The sequence below is a fragment of the Mytilus californianus genome, unplaced genomic scaffold, assembly GCF_021869535.1.
Source record: "Mytilus californianus isolate M0D057914Y unplaced genomic scaffold, xbMytCali1.0.p SCAF_2, whole genome shotgun sequence".
Taxonomy (NCBI): domain Eukaryota; kingdom Metazoa; phylum Mollusca; class Bivalvia; order Mytilida; family Mytilidae; genus Mytilus; species Mytilus californianus.
Genome location: NW_026262668.1, coordinates 136,807,249 through 136,830,866, shown reverse-complemented (window position 1 = coordinate 136,830,866; position 23,618 = coordinate 136,807,249). Strand labels below are relative to the sequence as shown.

The following is a 23,618-nucleotide window of genomic DNA, read 5'->3' as shown; positions in this document are numbered from 1 at the left end:
TGTGAAATTAATTACTTTTAAAACAAAATAATTCTTATATGATTTGCATCTTGGGGAATACGTTGATATGATTGGTTTAGAGAACTTCTGGAAGTTGTTCTTGACGTTTATTTTTCGATAGACGACGTTGACCAAACTTCTTTTCGTAACAAATGTAAACAAGATGGCGGCGATAATAACACAATCTGGCTCGACGTTGACCACATTTATTTTCACTTAGCGTTTATCGTTAAATTAAATAATAAACACAAAACATTCATTTGAATGATAATAAGAGTTTTTGAAGTTTATATTTTATCAGATAGCAAATTTCATGGAATACATATTTTTGCGTTAACCAACAAATATATTCGTGCGCGAGGCTAATTCAATGACACAAATATACAATTTATGTGTGAAAGAAATTACGAGTGTAGAAAAATAAATTCCTTATCTCCAATTTTAAAGAATTATAAGGATTAAATGCCTTTTTAAAGGAATTTATTGGTGTATAAACTGGACCAAGTCACTCACAAACATATCATAAAAGTCCTGTGGACTTTTATTTGTTTGTGAGTGAATTGGTCGAGTTTTTGTTTGTGAGTGAATTGGTCGAGTTTATACACCAATAAATTCCTTAAAAAAGGCGTTTAATCCTATAATAATTACATTACATGTGTGTTTCATAAGGATTCTATTTCATGTATATAAATCCTATGGTATTTTATTTCCAAAATAAAGGAAATATCAATAACTGTTTCAAATGGCATGATTCATAACATACTTAAAATTATCCATGATAAATTAAGAAATTATTAAAAAACTAAGTTTCCAACTCCCTCAGGAAAAGTTGACCTTGGACAAATTTAGCTGTTCTTTTTAGGTACTTTTGTAAACAAAATGCTCATCTGGCGTAGAACATTTTAATTCTGGTATCTGATGAGTTTATTTTATCAGTGATATAGCTCCTAACATTTGCACATACTTTTACATCCCCTGTCTTTTAAATGTTTAGGTCTGAGCATTCCTGATGGAGGTCAATCCAGAAAAGGTTATGAGCACACCAAATTTATAAAGTGATATTTTCATTTTCTCTCCATTACAAGGTTACAACAATGTGTTGGAATACTTAAAACAAAAACAAAAAGCTTGACTTTATTTGTAATTGCCTGTTTTTACCATTACTTTTTCTGTCACAAATTTGACACCCAATTAAAACTACTAAAAGAAACATTTGATTTTTAACTAAATTACCATATTTCATTATTTCATAAGAATGAATTCAAACAATTAATGTGATTATGATGTAATACAGCGAATTTTAAAGTGTTTTTATAAAATAATATCAAGTAGAGGTTTGTTTGGTCAAAAAAATATCCAGTAATTACAGATCTGGTATGGACAATATCCAGTATCCACTGTTTTATAACATTTTAAGCATTCAATGTTTTAAAGAAAATAAACCATATCCCATAAATATCACCCAAAACTTTTAAAATGATTCCTTAATACATTGCAAAATTTACATAAAGCGAAAAAAAAAAAACAATACAATGTGGAAATAGCTTATACTTTACATGTTTGCTAACAATTTATAATAGAAATTCTTTATTTAAAGAGGATAATAAACGAAGTAAATGATACAATTTATTGTAAAGTAGGATTTTGTGATAAGGATAAAATGGCCAAAATATACAATTACTTAAATATGATCTTTTATAGACAATCAAAATCAAAAATCAAAATCAAAAAGACGAAATAAAACCTTGTAAAAGGTTTGAAAATAGAATTTGTAAAATTTTAACTTCACAAAAATAAACCACTTTACTGAGACTCTGATGAAATGCAATGAATATAAATTATAACAGGCAAAGGAATATATATTAATTAATGAAATATTAAATATCAGAAAAATCTGAGGAGAAATTTTATTACATGTTCAGTGTATAAAGTTAAAAATGATTAATAAACACAGAATTGACATATTTCATAGGGTTTAGTCTATAGCAAGAATGACAAATACGCATATAATATTAACAACTTCTTTGTGTGAAATAAACTTGTAACAGAGATTGTTTTAGATTAGTACATACAGAAGCTTTAGAATATATGAGAGTTTCTTAACACCTCTGTTTTAGGACCTCAACAAATACACAAAGTATGAAATATGAAAGACACAATAAAAATATCAAAATATGTCATTGTAACAAAAATAAGTTTGTAAGCCTTGTATTACCCTGGGACTAATACATGATCCAATTATCTATAGGTTCCAGTATCATCTTCAGTAGCAATTTCGACCAAATAATTCAAAAAGTGTCTCGCCTGCGACTGATGCTGTCTGTTTAAAAGTGTGTTATGTATTGACTTAGATAAAAATATATGTTCAATTATCAGTTAAATGCAGAATCAAAATGCAATCATCCCTATAATATGAACCTAATGAATGATCACTATCATCTTTGACATCATGAAAGGAGTACATCCAATAAGTGTAGAGTTATCTCCCTTTCTATGTAGGTATTTTGAGGTTCATGATACTTTGTACTTCCATGTTATCTATTTATTTTTTGTTGTTTTGTTTTGTCCACTTCTCTGAAATATTTCACTTTCTAAAATAATATCAATAACCGAGAAACTAAATGATTTCCATGAACTCAACTGTGTGAGATACTAGAAAGGACAGCTCTGAAACTATGGGAGACAACTCATATATGGTGAAAAAGTATAAACAAATAAAATGGATAAATTCAAAAAGTAAGCATTATATATCAACCATATCAAAGTATACTCTGAATTTCAAGCATCTTCTTCCTCTTCAATAAAATTGTAAAAATATGGAAGGTCATGAAAATGATGTTCCTTTGTCACATGACTAACTATGTGTCCTGTGACTAGAAAACGTCCATATTCTATAGCCTCTCCTCTATCATGTGCTAAACCAACTTCTAATAACCAGTCACACATGTCTGTTCCTGTAAATACTTGTTTATATTCTTTTAACCTATATCTGAAATAATATTATATCTTTGTTATATTTCTGTAAACTAATAATTTATAACACTGGAAATTATACAACATACTAGATTTCTGTTGGATTGTTATGTCACTGGGTTGCTGTCAGATTGATGTATACTTCGCATCTCCCTTTATTCATAATCAAAATAATTTTAAATACACAAAACTCAAAACAACAGTAACTATTTTTTTAATTAAATAAGTTAAACATTTAAAATTGTGAGTTTTTTTTGTCATGAATTAATACATCCTATCCCTTCTCTTTATTGACATTTTATTCTGAGAATTTTTTTACAGGAATTACCGAATTACAAGGAATATCTAATGTGTAAAATTAGAAATATTCTCAAAACAATAAAATATTTTGCTGTTCAATGTCTAATACCAAACATTACTTACTTTAGATCCTTTACTATAGCTTTAGAACAATTATTTTTGTGGTATTTCTTAAACTGTTCACATAAATGCATTGTTTCTTCATCAAGTTCTGAAGAATCTGGAAGTGTTACAATTTCTACACCATAAACAAGCTTACGCCACCTGTAATATACACACAATCAAAATATCATCATTATTCTATTAACTCATATTTTTCAGATACTGATACGAAAATGAGTTTTTATTCATATAAAAAGCCTATATAATTAAATATCTAACTTAAATGACATAGTATTTATAGAGTAACAAAACCTATCAGCTCAATTTAATAGCACAACTAACCACGGCTAATTTATCTCTGACAGAAATTTACAAAAATGTTATTAATGACCAGCTGAACTATGACCTATTGCACCCTTATTATACCTCTATTTTAAGCATACAGTGAACAGGAAGTTAATGAGCCATGGATGTAAAAACACATTATACTACACCGTATGCTACAATGAAGTTTGATGCAAGATGTACAGGACTTCTAATTTGTAGGTCCTGGGGAAAATGTGACAAAAAATTTAATACACGTTTGTATGTATGAGAATATAAATATTTTGTAAACAGAGAGTTAACAAGAGATGAATATGAAAACAAATTACAAATTTAACAAAGCGACTAAACAGGCCAGCTATATTTCAATCTGTTTTACTAGCATCTTTATGGTAAATCAAAACAATTTTTTTTTCTGGCAAGATTATCTTAATACAAGATGAATGTTCAGAAACAGAAAACCAATATTGATATAAATAACTCAAAGGAAAAATTCTAAAATATATTTTTCCGACAGACATTTTTATGAAATTATAAATCAACTTTCAATGCGATATGTATATGTGTTGCTATATACTTATGAACACTTGTGGTTCTACATCATATCAATACTTGTATTTTGGAGTTGCACAAGGTCATGATTTTCTTAACCTGTTTGTAAAGTCTTTACATTAGGTCAGTCGAATGTGTACTGATTGATATTTTTGTCTTGGAAAACACAAATTATTTGTCAGTTATTATTGGCTTTGAACTAGTTTTCAGTAACTGTGAATACTCTTAGATTGGTACTTTTTGTCTTGTTTTTTTGTTAGTTGTTTTAGTTGCTTCATGCCAATCTGATGAGTCCAGCTCTTTGCAACAGATCTTCACTATTTGATCTTATGTTGTGCTGTTACACCACTGTCAAGGTTAGGAAAGGGTTGAGCACTTGTAAAAATTGTTAACCCCTCCACATTCTGTATGTGCCTATGCCAAGTCAGGAGCCTGTAATTCAGTGGCTGCCTGTCAAATTTGTTTTTCATTTGTTGTTTTTACATAAATATGGCCTTTGGTTTTCTCATTTGAATTGTTATACATTCTAACATGTTGGGGTCTTTTATACATTACTATACAGTATGGGTTATGTTCATTGTTTATATCTAATTGTTTCTTATCGGTTAAAAAACTGAAGTTTGCAGTGGACAATTTAATATCTTATTTTTTGCATTAAAAAGCCAATGTAATCCAGACCAATCCAAGCACAAAATTAGCTGGAATGCTTTTTATATTTATGTTTCTGTGTATATCTTCATCTTTGAAGTTCTTCAGGGAAAATCAATTGTATAAATGAACGCACACTATGGAAAAACCCAAGCAAATTTACAACATAACATGTTGTAGGAGTGTCATGTGATAACACATTAAAGGAATAAAATGCTGACAGGGTGTCATGTGTTATCACATTAAAGGAATGTCATGTGATTACATATTGTATGAATAACATGTGATAACATGTTGTAAAAGTGTCATGTTAAAACATGTTGCAAGAGTTTCATGTGATGACATGTTGTAGAAGTGTCATGTAAAACATGTTGCGGGAGTCATGTGATAACATGTTGTAGAAATGTCATGTGATAACATGTTGTAGGAGTGTCATGTAAAACATTTTTTAGGAATTTCATGTAATTACTTTGTGTAGGAGTGTCATTTGATAAAATGTTGTAGAAGTGTCATGTGATTACATGTTGTAGGAATGCCATGTAAAAACTTGTTGTAGGAATGTCATGTGATTACATGTTGTAGGAATGCCATGTAAAAACTTGTTGTAGGAATGTCATGTGATTAAAAACTTGTTGTAGGAATGTCATGTGATTACATGTTGTAGGAAGGTGCTATACTTTATAAGATGACTGAAACTAACATATAATTCATACAAGAACAATTGATTCCTCAACATTAAAGTATATAAAATTAACAAAGGCAATCTCTAGTTTTATAACACAAATCTATTTAGGTACATATATATTGATAGATAAAGGCACAGTATTTGTCCCTCTGATAATGCGAGCTGCACAAATACAAAAAAAATCCCATCATAGGAGCACTGAACAAATTAACATGCAATTTAAAGCACACTTTAATCCAAGATAACATTGCCATATCATCAATTGTGTACAACATGCCATGCATTACAACAAATAAGACTGTTACCTTTTTAATAATTTACGTTTAAAGTTGACCAAGCTACAATATAACCATCACATCTAAATACATATTGACTGCAGTGGTATTATTTTGAAATCATACATTACTATATATTGCATCTTCAAAATATTTTAAAGCAAGTTAACCAGCATAACGAAATCACCTATGGGATGGAAAAAAAAAGAATATCTATTTGTTTCAGGTAGGAAGGAAATTTTAAAGAAACCCAACAACACAAATAACACAATGACATTACTATTTATGTTATCTTTTCCTAGGAAATGTACTTGTTTCAATCATTTAATCATATGTTAAAAATTGAGTACAGTCAAACCTGTATTAAGTGGTCTCTTACGAATAATGCCAAAAGTGAATGCTCAAGAAATGTGACCTTTAAAAAGCGGTTTCAAAAAATTCTGATTCCCATATTCACATGGCTGAGATCGTGGCAACTATTGTTTTAGTGTTTTTATGTTATTGTTAAAGAGTCTTTGTCGCTCACCTGGATCTCTGCATTTCCAACAATGGCCACTCTCCTGTATTGTAGAATTGAATTTAATTCATAACAAAAATCTCTTGGCTTGCTGATCATTTTTACTGATTACATTTTCTATCTAATGTCTGAATTTTGCCCAAAATAGAAAAATGGGTAAAAATTATCATTTAATGGCAATAATTCCTGTAAGGACTCCACAGATAATTTCTGCTATAAAGTGTCAACTGACAATTTCAGCAATGGAAACTTATTTGTAGATCTGTTTTTGTTGATCAAGTTGCTATCTATCTATTGTGGTTTTCAAAATTATTGGCCAAAATCCAAAAAATTGTTATTAAAGGGCAATAACTCCTATAAGGAGTCAGTTGTTGATTTCAGACATGGCTACTTTGTAGATCTTATCTTTCTTATCATACGAAATAGCCCAAAAGTGGTGCTTAAAAGTGGCGTTAAAACACCAACAATCAATCAATCATACTTTGCTGAACCTATAATAATATTCAAGATAATAACCGAAAACTGCAAATTTCCTTAAAATCATCAATTCAGGGGCAATAACCTTAAAATCAGATACCCGATTTGGCTGATAATTTCAGGGCAGGTAGACCTTGACCTAATGAATACCGTAACTTCTTGTCTGATTTGTTCTAAATGCTTTAGTTTTTTAGATATAAGCCAAAAACTGCATTTTACCCCTATGTTCTATTTTTAGCCGTGGTGGCCATGTTTTTTGACGAAACAGAAAATAAAACACAAACTTTATTCTAGATACCTTAAGGATCATTCAAATTAAGTTTAGTTGGAATTGGTTCAGTAGTTTCAGAGGAGAAGATGTTTGAAATAGTTTACACCGGATGGATGACGATGGACAACGACAGACGCCAAGTGATGGCAAAAGCTCACATTTCCTTTGGAAAGGCAAGCTAAAAATGATAAAAATTGGTAAAATTCACCATTTTAGGGCAATAACTCTTATAAGAAGTCATCTGACAGTATTGACTTAAATGGACAATAGATAGTTTTCATTTTTCTGAAGATTTCTGATCCTGTCAGATTTTCTCTATCTCTATATAGCGGTTTTCAAGATAATAGACAAAATTTGCATTTTCCTCTATATCCCATTTTTAGCCATATCAGCCATGTTGGTTGACAAGAGGAACCATTGTACACATTTTTAAAACTAAAAGATGGCCCAGTTTTTAACAAATTAGCCTAGTAGTTTCTAAGAAAAAGAATTAAAAAAAGACTACAGCAATAAGTGGGTCAGGTGAGCTAAACATGGCTTAATCCAGGGTTGAAAATTTGAAGAAAACATTCATGACAAACTGTGTTAATATTAGTGGCGAAATTAGACAGTGATACATTTTTCATTGGAAAGTGGAACAAGAGAAATTCACAAATTCACCTCCTATTACGCCATCACAGTTGCAAACAGGTTCCAATTTTTACTTTGACTGTGAGTTATGAACACATGTATTTTTGGACATGATCATATTCATTAACATTATGACAATTTTGAGTGAAAATTGGGGGACCTCTGATCCGGTTTAACAGGTGACTGCTGAAAAGAGTAAAATTATGTACAGAAAATGTTTGGGCAGGTCTGCAAGTAACTGTTAAGAGGTAGGTGACCACTGAATTGAAGTGATCTTTAAGGCAGGTTTGACTGTATTCAATAATATACACAACAACACTGGCTTTATACACCTTAATGCTTTTTGTCCCCCATTACTGGACATCACAAAGGTTCCCGTAAAATTTTGACATCGTAATGGAAAATGTCTGACGCCACAAAGGAAAAGTGATTGTTGTGTGACATAAATAGTTCAAGTGGCACAGATTTTCGGGTCAAGTGGCGCAGATTCCCTAATAGCCATAAGGTCTATTGTGAATAAAAATAAATTGTTTTTATGAAATTCAGGGGTCTTTATCTTTTAAACTACATATCTAAATCAAATATTTCACCATTATGCAATATAGAAAAAAAACAAGAATGTGTCCATAGTACATGGATGCCCCACTCGCACTACCATTTTCTATGTTCAGTGGACCGTGAAATTGGGGTCAAAACTCTAATTTGGTATTGAAATTAGAAAGATCATATCATAGGGAACATTCGTATCAAGTTTCAAGTAGATTGGACTTCAACTTCATCAAAAACTACCTTGACCAACTGAAAAACATAATGCCCCTAGGTGTGGCATAAAAACATGATTTTCTAAATATTAAAAATATATTAAACTGCCATCCCATAAAAAAATTTAAATAAATTCTTTACACCATTTTTATTTTATTTTCAGAGGAGGGATTTCCCCTTTTGTAAGTGTCATAAACTGTCAGTGATTCTCTGAACTGGTTCTTGTAATGCAACTTAAATCCCTGTTTTAAGGAGAATAAAGGGAAACCAAATTTTCTAAATAATATGATGATGGTGCATGGGAAAATTCATTTCTAACCTATTTGAATTTAACTCTCATTTACAAATTTTCAAGAAAAATTAACTGAGTATCAGTTTAAGTACCTAAATAATAACTGAGTATCAGTTTAAATACCTATCCAAACTAAATAATTAACTGAGTATCAGTTTAAATACCTATCCATACTAAATAATTCTATCTACACCAATACTGTTTTCCCTTGCACCATGTAAGGTATGAAGCATTTTTATATACTAAATCATCATTGTACCTTTCTAAACCTTATCTATTGTCTGACTACCAGTATAAAATATCAATTAGAAAATTACACAGTACATACCTTTTTATACATGGCAGGAATATCAATTAGAGAATTACACAGTACATACCTTTTTATACATGGCAGGAATATCAATTAGAGAATTACACAGTACATACATTTTTATACATGGCAGGAATATCAATTAGAGAATTACACAGTACATACCTTTTTATACATGGCAGGAATATCAATTAGAGAATTACACAGTACATACCTTTTTATACATGGCAGGAATATGAATTAGAGAATTACACAGTACATACCTTTTTATACATGGCAGGAATATCAATCTGGTATCAAACCCAAATATAGCAAAGATAATAAATCCCTGAAAAATAAATTGTGTTTCTACATTGCATTTTATATAATTGTTCAGTAGTTTTATAAATAACAAACTAGATGCTTATGTTTGGCTGCATTCATTAAGATTTATTGTAAATACAGAAATGTTTGCATGTATACATTATCCCACCTGTTCATCAACTGATATAAATGAAAGATTTGATTAATGTAATTTTATGAAATGCAGCATTAAAATACTGCCATCAGAAACACAAATGTGAATTCCAATCAATTTGATAACAATCCTATCTCATTTCCTTGTTTATCAAAACAACAAAAACATTTCTGAATTTACAATATATGTGGACTTCTCTAATCTCTAGCTGATTTATACATTCTCCAACTGGTTGTTTATCTTTTTATAATCAACATGTGGTTTGTTTAAGCTCAGTTTTTGAATCGGTTAAATTTTCTTGCTTATCCTCTGATTTTGCAAGCGTGACTTTATGAAAAAGGTGATCATGCAAGATGACATTACACAGAAAGAACACATCCTTTAGAAGATCATCAGAAAAAAAAGTAAAGTCTCAACTGGAGAAATATTGTATCACACTTAGTCGACTGTAGACTCGATAATTAACCAATGCATATATGGAACATGGATTCTAACTGAAGGCTACATAACAAGACAGAAACTCAGGCTGTACCCCTATTTTTGACATTTTTTACCTATTATGTCTGTTAGTTTTGATCACACATTGTTGTCAATATAATGAAATTCTATGCAACTGTCATACAAGTGAGAGGTTTAGCTAGCAATAAAACCAGGTTCAATCCACCACTTTCTACATAAGGAAATGCCTGTACCAAGTCAGGAATATGACAGTTGTTATCCATTGAGCTTTTGATTTTGCCATTTTATAAAGGACTTTCCGTTTTGAAGTTTCCCTTGGAGTTCTGTATTTTTGTTATTTTACTTTTTACCATCACACCGTCAAGGAATTCTAAGGCTTACCTGACCATAGTTCATCACACCGTCAAGGAATTCTAAGGCTTACCTGACCATAGTTCATCACACCGTCAAGGGATTCTAAGGCTTACCTGACCATAGTTCATCACACCGTCAAGGAATTCTAAGGCTTACCTGACCATAGTTCATCACACCGTCAAGGAATTCTACTTCTACATATGTTCCTGTTGTAACTCTATTAAAAAGTCTCCAAGTACACAAGAATAATCCCTAGAAATAATGAGGTAAATTTTTTATTGCAATGTTACTATGAAAGACTAGGATTGTTTAATTCAAAGTTGGATTTTGGGACTGCTGTGACTGCTAAACTCTCTGCAAGTAAAACAATGATGCAACTGATTAAAAGGAGTTAATGGCAGACTTTTTTTTTCAACCAATTTTAAGGCTCTGGAAACAAGCTAATTATTAAAGTCAGTTTAATTATTCAAGTTATTTGTTATAACAAATGTAATGTTACAAGATGTTTTTGTCCAAGTATTCACTCTGTTTACATTGCATTTGGTGGAAAATTGAAATTGATGCTAATTGGTTCATAAAAGAACATGGATACTGAAATAGTAAAAATAAACATATTTTCTCATCTTGATATTTAACCATGAATTTGCCTCTGTTTACACTTACCATTTTAACCCTATAAGAATAAATGGGGAATGTGTCCATGGGACACAGATGATGCCCCCTCATGTCTATCATATAAAGTTATAAAGGGACATAACTGAAAAAACGGTAATAGTGATGCTACCCAAATTTGTACTTGATCTGTATTTTGTGGTAATAAGCATTGTGTATAAGTTTCATAGCATTTGGTTGAGGCAAACTAAAGTTGGAGAACAGAAACAAAAAATTCAGCAATTTTTCCATTTGTAAAGGGCATAACTCTAGAACAATAAAAGTGACACCCACAAAAATTCAAACTTGATCTGTATTTTGTGGTAATAAGCATTTTGTATAAGTTTCATAGCATTTGGTAGAGGCAAACTTAAGTTAGAGAACGGAAACGAAAAATTCTGCAATTTTTCCATTTGTAAAGGGCATAACTCTAGAATGGTTAAAGTGACCCCACAAAAATTCAAACTTGATCTGTATTTTGTAGTAATAAGCATTGTTTACAAGTTTCATAACATTTGGTTGAGGCAATCTAAAGTTACAGAACGGAAACCAACTTTGGGACGTACGGATGGACGCATGTATGGACGTACAAGGGTAAAACTTATTGCCTCCTCCTCTACGGCGCTACAACCGCCCCCCCCCCCCCCCCCCCCCCCCCCAAAAAAAAAAAACAGGGCATACCTGGAAAATCTCAACCCCACTATAGATACAATTGTTGACACTTACCATAAACATAGAAACTTGACATAGAACCAACATCAACATAAATCTGTTACTTTGGAAATCATCTTTAACATTCCTTGATCGATTGCTGCCTACAGAATCTTCATCAGGTATAGCTACCACTGATGTATTATACTTCCTCAGTAGACCAGCACACCTTCGTCTCTGTTCTATACCACACGTGCCATACACACACTGTTCTACTTCATATGTATCTGTTAGTCCATCACCACTATTACTGGACGAGTCAGAAATGAGACTTTCAGTCTCTTTAGGGAAAGGCACTATATCTTCTATACTGGTTCTACCTACTCCTATAAAGGATGACAACATCCAAATAATAGCAGGAGATACACAATTATACAAGTGACCACATTGTGTAAGTATCTTGTTCAAAATTCTAGTTACTATTCAAGTTTATATCAAGGGATCACATTGTGTAAATATCATCTTCAAAATTATACAATTTACAGATACCTTTTCAACCTGACTATTGAACAAAAAACAGAAAACAAATGTCCCTTCATTCATAAACAAAAAATTCATTTTATTTAATTTAAAAGAACAAAGAAATCTGCAGTGACATGGTCTGGAAAGGTAAACAATAACATAAGCTTAAATAGGTTTCATTGTTTATCCTGTACTTTATATTTTTATTTGAACTTTATTCAAAATTTATCTTAGACCAATATTAATTTGATTGATATTCAGTTCTGTGTTCAAGCTTTGCTTACAAGGATCTGACAACACTCTGTTCTGGTAATTATCATGTCAGCCAATGAAATTTCAGCCTTCAAATTTTTAAGGGTGTGTATTAATCTGACAAAACCATAGGATTCCGAAAGGTCTCTTAAAAAGAGAGTAGAATGGATCCATGTAAGCAAAGCTTGGATCCAGGGTCTGTATTTTAATCAGATTGATCTTAGAATTATTGTCCTTTATGAACAATATTTACCTTCACACGAATTATCACAGTTGTTACAGCTATTCATGGATCTATAATCCTCTTCTTTACTGTCTCTCCTTCCTAACAACCTACAACGACTGTCATCCTTTATTCCATCATTTTTCTTTCTTTTACTGTTCAATATGTCACCATTCTGATGTTCTCTTAATTTAGAATATGCTGATGAATTCCTTTGTTTAAGAATTAGACAGACAATGTTAATTGTACTACACACAGTCAAGATTGCTAGGGACAAGATGGTCTGTAAGAGAAATAAAAAATCTGTATACTTTATATTTATTTTAATTATACTACATAGAATCAAGATTGTTAGGGACAAGATGGTCTGTAAAAGAAATAAAATCTGTATACTTATACCTATATAAATATATAAATATATGTATCTATTTAAATCTTTTCTATTGTAAAATCAATCAAACATTCTATCATTATAATTGTAAACACAGTTAAAATTTCAGACAAGCTGTGTTAGTAAATTCCTTTGTAGTAATTGGTTTATAACTTTATTAAACGATTACAATTTCCAAGTGATTTAATACAGAACTTTTAATGATTCCTTATACATAAGCCTCAGCTGTTACACAGGCAAAACATGCAATATAAAAATCTAATACCTTGGTCACATTATACTTAAACTTTTAATATATAATAGCAAGAAAGAAGAGCAGAAACTAGAGCTTGAATTGATATATATTTTTTTCAGCATCAAAGTATTTGTTAGTGCATTCAAGTGAAAACAAAACCAATGATTTTTTTATATCACCATTTTATTTTTACTTTTTTACACAAAAATAAGAAGAAAAAATCCTTTCAAAATATGCTGTTTGCATTGCATTTGAATGTATTAAAGTTTTAAAGAAAGTAGATATGAATCATCATAACAATATTACTATTATAAGGTGTCTATCTATAGTTTCAATTATATTATCATTTTGCTATTAGTAACATTTTCTTTCTATCTAGTATTGTTTTCAAAATAATTGGTGAAAACACTATAGTCTGTCAACATGGTCAATATCTCCTTTTAGGAGTCAATTACAAAAAGACATTTCTATTTGTTATTGTTTTGAAAATATAAGTGAAAGATTTCTGTAAAAAATATTTATTTCAGGGCCATAACTCCTGTAGGTAATTATATATAACTAATTAATGTTTTCCATAACAATGAGATTTTGTAGATGTTTTACTAGAATTAATTGTGTGATAATTAAATTGATTTACATTTATTGTTTATTGAGTGCATGTGTTAAATGGAGGTCCATAATTTACAATTAGCCATTTAGATCTTTATATAACCTTAAACTATACTTAAGAATATTGTTTTAAGCACGTCATGAACTTATTTATACATAAACCTGGGTTCCAGATCAGTTTTTATAATGATACATTTCAACAATACATTTCTAACCACCCATCCTTCCATTTATAACAAATCCGTACTTTCTAGTTTATTAATCAATTGTATGGTTAAATATATAACAAATGTGTTGAAAGTTCTATTTTGATAGTCTGGTATCATCAGCAATATTAGAAGTTTCAACTTGATCGATAGCTATGAGTACAGAAAATTTTAAGATTTTTCATCATTTTGTGCTTAGCAAATATGTCTTCCATCATGTAATTCAGCAAAAGTATAGTGCATCTGATCATCAACAACAAAATAATTCAGTTATAATCATTGAGCTGTTATGGATCTGTCTAGTCGATAGGGTGACAATCATTGAGCTGTTATGGATCTGTCTAGCCGATAGGGTGACAATCATTGAGCTGTTATGGATCTGTCTAGCCGATAGGGTGACAATCATTGAGCTGTTATGGATCTGTCTAGCCGATAGGGTGACAATCATTGAGCTGTTATGGATCTGTCTAGCCGATAGGGTGACAATCATTGAGCTGTTATGGATCTGTCTAGCTGATAGAGATTGTTTTACATTCTTTGTGGTTTCTGTTTTGTGTTTATTTGTTGCCAATATTTTGGATGTTGTTTAATTATGTTGTATAAATGCCATGGTAAATAATCAGTTAAATTTTAGTTTGTTGTTTATAAAGCAAAAATATGTTGTGCTAAACTTTGTTTTGATATAAGTTATAAACAAAGGAAACAAAAACAAAAATCCAGAAGTTTTGTAATTGTTACAAACATTTAATTTTTAATAAATATGTGTTAGCTGTCTTCATACCTGATCTTCCCCATAATGGAATGAAGGATCTATTTCTGCATGCATATGGTGTCCAGCCAACATAATTAATAATCCTGTACAGAACATTGGTATCCTACAACAAAAGTATGTGTACAATTATCATTAATTTATCACAAAGACTCATAATGCTGAAAACATTTCATTGCTCATTACTGTAAGGGCTTTCAAAGTTTTTTGGCAAAGAGGAACTTCGATAAAATCAAAATTCACCAAGTGAGAGGCATGGATGCGCTTTGGACTTACAATGGATCTAGGGTAAAACCCTTGTAAGGGGCACAGACAGGATTGCTCCTGTTTTTCAGGTACATGTATTGAGACTACAACATTTGCAGCAAAAATAATGAATTCAGTTATTGTAAAAAAATTAAATGGAGTAGATAAATAAAATATCTGAAAAATTTATAAAGGGTTCCATGGAACTCACTGTCTGGCCTATGATTAGTGTTGTGAGCTTAAAAGTAACTCCCATAATACAAAATTGGAAATTTTTCAAATCAAAAGCTACTTTATTTTTACCATGTCCAACAATTGTGTAACGATTTAAGTAAATCTATCCAAGCATACTCAAGTTAGTGTACAACAATTGTGTAAGGATTTAAGTAAATCTATCCAAGCATACTCAAGTTAGTGTACAACAATTGTGTAACGATTTAAGTAAATCTATCCAAGCATACTCTAGGAAATGTACAACAATTGTGTAAAGAATTAAGTAAATCTATCCAAGCATACTCAAGTTAGTGTACAAAAATTGAAAAATTAAATAAAACCTGACAGTAAAAATCCTTTAACTTTGGAACAGAAAACAAGAAAAATTTCAAAATCAAAAGAGAGTTTCCTATAAGCATTTTAAGCTATCACAAAAAACAGTGTAAAGTGTAACGTAAATCTTGCAGGCATATAAAACTGTATCAAGACATTTGGATAGGCCTGCATGTTTTCATTGACGACAAATTCTTTGAAGGAGCAAGCTGCTTTATATTCTGATATGGCCAAGACAAATCTGATATACATAAATGACTTGTTCACATTATGGAGTTTTAAACTAAAAACACTGAAATACATATTGTAGAAACTAATTCTCCTTCTATTGCTAGTGACTTACATTATGTCTCCACTCTATTTTTTTATGGGAGTAAGACTCATATTAGACAACATGTATCATATCAATTAAAGGAATACCAACCCAAAACCAGCAAGTATCAGCCACCATCTTATTCTGAGAAGAAAACATAAACTTCTACAATGGAGGAAGTACAAACAAAGGGAGATAACTGCAGTCCAACATCTTGTTGACAGAACTCCAACTAGGATTAAGGTAAACTGTACCAGATGTAACCACGATATCGTTTTGGAGTGGGTACCTTCATACAAAATCAATCCTAAACAGCTAAACACCTGCAAAGTAAAATAATGTAAAATGTAATTATGCAATGTGTTGGAGTGGGAACCATCACACATTATCAATACTAAACAGCTAAACACCTGTAAAGTAAAATAATGTAAAATGTAATTATGCAATGTGTTGGAGTGGGAACCATCACACATTATCAATACTAAACAGCTAAACACCTGTAAAGTAAAATAATGTAAAATGTAATTATGCAATGTGTTGGAGTGGGAACCATCACACATTATCAATACTAAACAGCTAAACACCTGTAAAGTAAAATAATGTAAAATGTAATTATGCAATGTGTTGGAGTGGGAACCATCACACATTATCAATACTAAACAGCTAAACACCTGTAAAGTAAAATAATGTAAAATGTAACTGTGCAATGTGTTGAAGTGGGAACCATCATACATTATCAATACTCAACAGCTAAACACCTGTAATGTAAAATTGAAATTGTAACTATGACGATTTAATGGAGTGGGTACCATCATACATTATCAATCCAAAACAGCTAAACACCTGTAAAGTAAAATAATGTAAATGGTAACTATGATGATGTGTTGGAGTGCAAACCTCCTTACATAATCAATTCAAAACAGCTAAAAACCTGAAATTTTAAACATTTAAATTGTAACTAGTCTATGCGTTGGAATGGGAACATTGTTACTGGGTCTATGACATGTTTTTGATTAACAAGAGTGCACATGCTGAAATGTCTTGCCTGTTTAACTGACCATTGAATTTATGTTGAAAGTCTAAAAAATAAAGGTTTTACTAAAAGCATTACAGAAACTTAATATTTTTAAAAATCTATGACAATGAGGTCAAGGTCAGATAAATTGTGTCAGACAGGCAAATACAACTTACAATTTTTTTTATACACCAAATATAGTTGACCTATTGCGTATGCTTTTTGAAAAACAGACCAAAACACAAAAATTTAACATTGTAATGAACCATAAATATGAGGTCAAGGTCAGATGACACCTGCCAGACAGACATGTGCACATTACAATTATTCCATACACCAAATATAGCTGACCTATTGCTACCGTAGAAAGGCTTGTATAGTCCGCGGTTTTATTCTCCAAAATTGGACCTTCCAGACGGGGTGAGGACTATAGAGTACAATAAGCAAGAAATAAGAGAAAAATTTCAATTTCGCGGGCGAGGTGGTTTGTTTACGTTCCGCCATCTTTGTTATTTATATTGTAGAGGGCGCTCTTATCATTTTTCAAACTAATAATTTTAACTCATCCATATTAATAAGTTATTTCTATTCAATATCAAATTAATACTGATAAGTATAAAAACTAAACCTTTCATTACAAATTTCTCGTTTCTTTTCAATGCATTGGTTGAAATAAATATTATAGTGATATCTGTTATGTACAGATTTCGACTCTCACCAGTTAATTTCTTCTTTTACACGTGCTTTTTAAACTTCCTGTTTAAACATACACAAGTTTCTAAATTGTTTTTTAAGTGAATTAAACTTATTTTAACAATCATGAAGCTTTCTAGAATCATTTACAAGCAGTTTCAGATTCTGTTTGATGATGGAAAACAGGTTTTTCCAAGAAAATACCGCAAACGACCGCACAGGATTTGAAATTACCGGAGTTTCATTAGACCTTTTCTAACAGTTACAAAAAGTTTTTTTACCTAAAATTTCGTGGGGAGAAGGGGGTGTGGACTATGTACCAGTGCGAACTATACAAGCCTTTCTACGGTATTTGTATTTGAAAAACAGACCAAAACACCAAAACTTAACATTGACAATTGAACCATAAAAAATGAGGTCAAGGTCAGATGATACCTTCCAGACAAACATGTACACCTTACAATCATTCCATACACCAAATATAGTTGACCTATTGCTTATAGTACTTGAAAAACAGATCAAAACACAAAAACTTAACACTGACCAATGAACCATGAAAATGAGGTCAAGGTCAGATGATACCTGCCACAAAGACATGTTCACCTTACAATCTTTCCATACACTAAATATAGTAGACCTATTGCTTATAGTACTTGAAAAACAGACCCAAACACAAAAATTAACATTGACCAATGAACCATGAAAATGAGGTTAAGGTCGGATGAAACCTGCCTGACTGACATGTACCCATTACAATCATTCCATACACCAAATATAGTTGACCTACTGCTTATAGTATTTGAGAAACTGACCTAATCACCTAACTTTAACCTTGATCACTGATCCATTAAATGAGGTCGAGATCAGGAGAACTCTGTCTGACAGACATGTAGACGTTGCAAGGAACCCATATACCAAATATGGTTATCCTATTACTCATAATAAGTGAGAAATTCACATGACAAAAAAGCAGTTGCTGAACCATGAAAATGAGGTCAAGGACAAGGGACATATGACAAACAGAAACTTCATAACATAAGGTATCTGCATACAAGGTATGAAGCATCCAGGTCTTTTACCTTCTGAAATATAAAGCTTTGTACAAATAGTTTACGCCGCGATAGTAATACCCATGTCTCACATACTGTGACTTTCTTTGCAGGCGAGACAAAAACTATGAATAAAATGACAATTTATTTTTTATCATAAAACCATGAATAAAATGAAAAACACTAGTGCATCCCTAGATTTCCTGGAATATTTTCCAATTGATAGCATCATGCTTTATAAATCATTTGGAAACCTAGATTTTCAATTTTGTAATTTATGTGATAACAATTTTGTAATTTATGTGATAAAAAATACATTTACTAACAGCATAAAATCATTTAGCTTCATCTTATAAATAAGCATTTTCTCACTTCTTCAGCCATACCTGTTTTCTGGGTCAACATCATACACATTTTGTCAGTGCTCAACATTTTTCGGATGTGCTGACCAAATTTAATAAAACTCAATGACATCAACTACTAACAATTCATTTGCAATAAAGTAGATTCAAAGCTATCTTTTGATATCAGTAAGTTGTTACTGGGTGTTTTTATTTAGCATAAGCATAATAAGGTTTTAGTTTGGGAAAAATGTATGGTAACAATAATTTATGATTTTGACAGCTTGTGTCCCTTTAAAGTATTTATATCATTATAATTCTTGTATGATATCATAATTGGGAATTTGTCCAGTAAACTCTTGATAAATGTTTTTAATCCAATAGTAACTTTACTGCAAATATGGAAGGAAAAGGGGGGGGGGGGGGGGGGATGAATTGACTGAACGTTCACAAAGACCACGTTTCTCTCAGGTAAACTTTTGTCTTTTAAAATCAATTGGTAGAACATTATCTGCTTAACCAAAAGCCAATAATATAATTAGTACTTACATGAGCTACACAGAAACAAAGAAGAAACTGGTGTGGCATTTTCTTGTATCTCCCACTAAGGAACAACAAAACTATGACCCATATCTGTCAAAATTAAAAATACTCTTTTAACTTGGATAACAATATTTCTAAGAACAAATACTCCCTCCCCCCCCCCCCCCTAAATGTATGATCTACTATTGTTAAAGATTTTGTTTTTGACAATCTTTTCATTGAAACACAGAATTACATATTTCAAAATCTGTTTATAGAAATCACAAGACATTCTTTTCACAACAATGAAAATGTACATAGTAAAAAAAACACAGAAAAGAAATGTTGTTTTGACACCATTATATGGCATTACACATGTAATAACAAGTGAAACTGCAACTGGATAATTTTAATAGTGTAAAAATATGTAAGTGTTTGGTAAACAGGAAGTTGTTGAGTGATGAATCTGAAAACGCATCACACGGTATAGCTGACTCATATAAAACCTGAAACCAAATTTCAGAAATCCTTGTAATGTAGTTCCTGAGAAAGATGCGACAAAAAATATTCATGGGACGGACGGACGGACTGACAGATGGACTGACGAATGGACAGACGGACAGACAGAGGTAAAACAGTATACCCCCACTTTTTTAAAGCGGAGGTATAAAAAAAACCATCTAATTATATACATGTATACCCTTAAACAGAAAAAGGATCATACTTGTATTAAGTAAACAGGGATAAAGATCCCTCAAAAACATTGAAATTTTAAATATACACTAATTTTTCATTGATATATTCATGCAGAAATTTAAACATATTATTTGTTCAGTCCTAGTATTCATCTGAAAATTTAAATCCCAAAATTAAAGAATTTAGATTTCACAAATTGCAGGCCAGATAAAATCATAAAATGCCTAATAGTATATTGCCTACAAAGTTTAACTAAACCCGTCAATCCTAGATTTCAAGCTTTTAATACTATCAATCAAGGTCTATACTAGTGGAGGAAGGAAATAAATAAATCCAATATTTACACAAATTATATATTTAACCTACCTTCCAAAACAACAAGAAAATAAAACAAATGATATATACAGTAATAAGTGAAGGATGTCAAACATACAGATTAACTTATGGCCTTTTCCATATTGACCCATTTATCATCCAGACTCCCATATATTATGACTATTTGTACACTGACTATCATATGATTATCTGTTATTCTATATATATAGATTCTACCACTGCATCGAGTGTGGTACGATATTTATCCACTCGAGACAGTTAAATTTTCAAATTTAAAACGCGAGGCTCGCCAAGCGTTTTAAATATTTAAAATTTAACTGTCGAGAGTGGATAAATATCGTATTACACGAGATTTGGTGGTGGAATCTGTTTCTCTAATGATTTTCAAACAATATGCAGGCAAACTTATTCCGTCTTTTCGAATGATCTGTAAAAAGATGTGTTCTTTCTATGTGACGTCATCAGGCATGGTCGCCTTTTTTCATGCCGTCACAATAGGAAATTCAGAGGAAAGCAAGTAAATTCGACGTCATAATCGGATTTTAACCAATGAAGAACTGAGATCAAACGAACCACACGTTGATTAAATTTTTTTTATACAATGGGTGTAGAAAGGGATAAATTGACGAAGAATTAGAGAAATAAATATATAAGTAACGATGTCGATGTGTAAGTATACATATATCTCAAATACTGGTTAGGGAGACAATAACTAGTTAGGTTACTATTGAAATTCAAGGAATACTATGACAGCTATTTAATTATTTGTTTAAATCTTCTGTTAATCCAGGAAAAATATTGAACAAATAGTTATATCCTTCATCATTGGCTTCTTGTTTTGAGACCTGAACAGTATATAACCTGGTTAACAAGAAACTAAATATGAAATGTCCCTGTTAGTGTCATGCTTTTATGTAATTTATATATGTCATTATCAATGTTCTTCAATTTCCAGGTAACATTTTTCTCGTACCATTATATAACTTTTCCAAAATTTAATAATACACATGTATATACCTATATATTTTATGAAGTTGTTATTAAAAGTATCAGGAGTAGGGCTTAAACAGGAGCATGAGAGGCTCCTGATATTATCAAAATGATTATCAGTCTGGGTTTCAAGAGTATGGGCTTCTTACTGCCAGCAGTATTACTTATTCAAAATGTAATATATTTTCATTAAGTATGTGGTATAATGAAATTTAAAAAAAAAGAATTTTGTTTACTGATAGGACTTAAAGATAAACTGTTGACACAGAGATATGTCTTGCCTTTTTGTAATTTTGATAATTAAAAGCAAATTTTGAATCTAAATGGCAATATTTAAACATGTAATCTATGCAAAAAATTCAAAATCAATGAACCATGACTTAAGGAACAGGACCAAATATCTCCATGGAAATGAGATGTGCCAATGCTTATGCATTTGCATCCCAAATATCATTGACCTACCACAAGTGGTTCCCCTTAAACTGACCTAATCACTAACTAATACATGTAAAGTAGGCAGCAGTTTCAAAGTCAATAGACCATGACTGAGTGGGCAAGGCCAAATCATCTCCATGAAAATGAGATGTGCCAATGATAATACAACACACCAAATATCCTTGACCTACCACTAGTGGTTCCCCATAAACTAATACATTGTTGAAGCCACCCACGCAGTCAGAGACAGCATACCTAAGTTTTGCTTTTTGACGCTGTCAAGACGAGACAAAATTTTTTGGTATATGTCAAAGATGACACAAAAAGTAAAAACAAACTATCTTTTTATAATAGGAACTTTTTTCTTTAAAAAAACCCATTTGCATATACAAATTTGATTATTTTCAAATATCACTAAACGACAGGTATTTACCATCCTAAATTTATGAGTGTATACAAGTACTTTTATGATAAATTTTTATTAATTCATGACTTGTATGTATATGAATCAAATGAAGTAGATTACTTACACTACAGACTAAGCTTATGATACTAGTATCAAATGAAGTCTCTAACATCAGGGTTTTATAGTCCAGCTCACTATTTACTACAACTGTTAACATTTTAGCAGACACAAACATGATGGGCGCTGACAAGAATGTACCAGCTACCATTCCAGTGGCTACCTAAAATCATATTTAACATGATCAACCATAACAAGAATGCATCCAATACTTTATCATTGGTTACATCACAGACTTAGAAATTGCATTTAAAGAATGTTTATTTTTTCTGAAAAAAAAAAGAGTTTTAAACCAGTTTTAAATTATTTCTGTTAATCTTTCTAATCCATGTTAATTTTAAGACTTTTTTGTAATTTTCAAGTTCATCATATATATTTTAAACTTTATTTTTATCAACAAACCAAATTACATTGGTATAGAAATACACACAATATATATTACATAATGCAAATGTGCAGGGGGGTAGTGATAAAATGTGTCTTCTGACTTCATCTGGTTTGTTTTCCCAAATAAATGAGAATATTTTGTCAGTAAAGTGTTTAAGTAAGTGTAGTCTTCCACGCCAAAGGGTGCCATAAAAGTGTCGGCGTTTGTAATGATAGTGCCCTCTGAGTTTAAATAACCCTGCCCATTTCTAAAGCTGCAAGATACACTTAACTGTTAAAAGAATAAGAATGAGTTAAACTCACATATTTACTGCAATATATTGTAACTTATGTGGCTTTCTCTTAAAGGGGCATTACATGTAGCTACAAGATGTAAAAAAAATAAAATATTATTTTTTTTTGTTCAATCAATAATGAAAGTGAAGAAGTGAAACAATAATTCAGGTTTAGCCGCCAGTTTTGTTCAATTTTATCAAAATAAGCTAAGAAACATTGCTGATGAATTATTCACTTGCAAGTGAATAATTCGACCTCATTGAATCCATATTCATGTGACCTTCAATTCAACCCCTTAGCTGGTGATGGGTTACGCATGTATTCAGCTATTAAAAGGAAAAGAATGTCAACAT

The 23,618-nt window shown here is 31.1% G+C and overlaps 1 protein-coding gene across 3 annotated transcripts in view; it reads right to left on the bottom strand.

The window, feature by feature from the left end:
• Nucleotides 1-576: 576 nt before the first annotated feature.
• The window catches only part of LOC127731153 (integral membrane protein GPR155-like), a 39,747-nt gene continuing 16,705 nt past the window's right edge, over nt 577-23,618 (bottom strand). For 2 of the 3 annotated variants that reach the window (XM_052240083.1, XM_052240084.1), the window contains exons 6-16: nt 22,610-22,765; nt 19,650-19,733; nt 16,114-16,325; nt 14,910-15,003; nt 12,718-12,970; nt 11,766-12,076; nt 10,545-10,640; nt 9,382-9,446; nt 5,890-5,922; nt 3,397-3,537; nt 577-2,989 (exon numbers count right to left, since the gene is read on the bottom strand). In XM_052240083.1, the coding sequence (XP_052096043.1) occupies nt 2,779-2,989; nt 3,397-3,537; nt 5,890-5,922; nt 9,382-9,446; nt 10,545-10,640; nt 11,766-12,076; nt 12,718-12,970; nt 14,910-15,003; nt 16,114-16,325; nt 19,650-19,733; nt 22,610-22,765 (1,656 nt within the window). In that variant the 3' untranslated portion in view covers nt 577-2,778. The remainder of the gene's footprint in view (nt 2,990-3,396; nt 3,538-5,889; nt 5,923-9,381; nt 9,447-10,544; nt 10,641-11,765; nt 12,077-12,717; nt 12,971-14,909; nt 15,004-16,113; nt 16,326-19,649; nt 19,734-22,609; nt 22,766-23,618) is intronic. The other variant, XM_052240085.1, reaches the window with a different exon arrangement.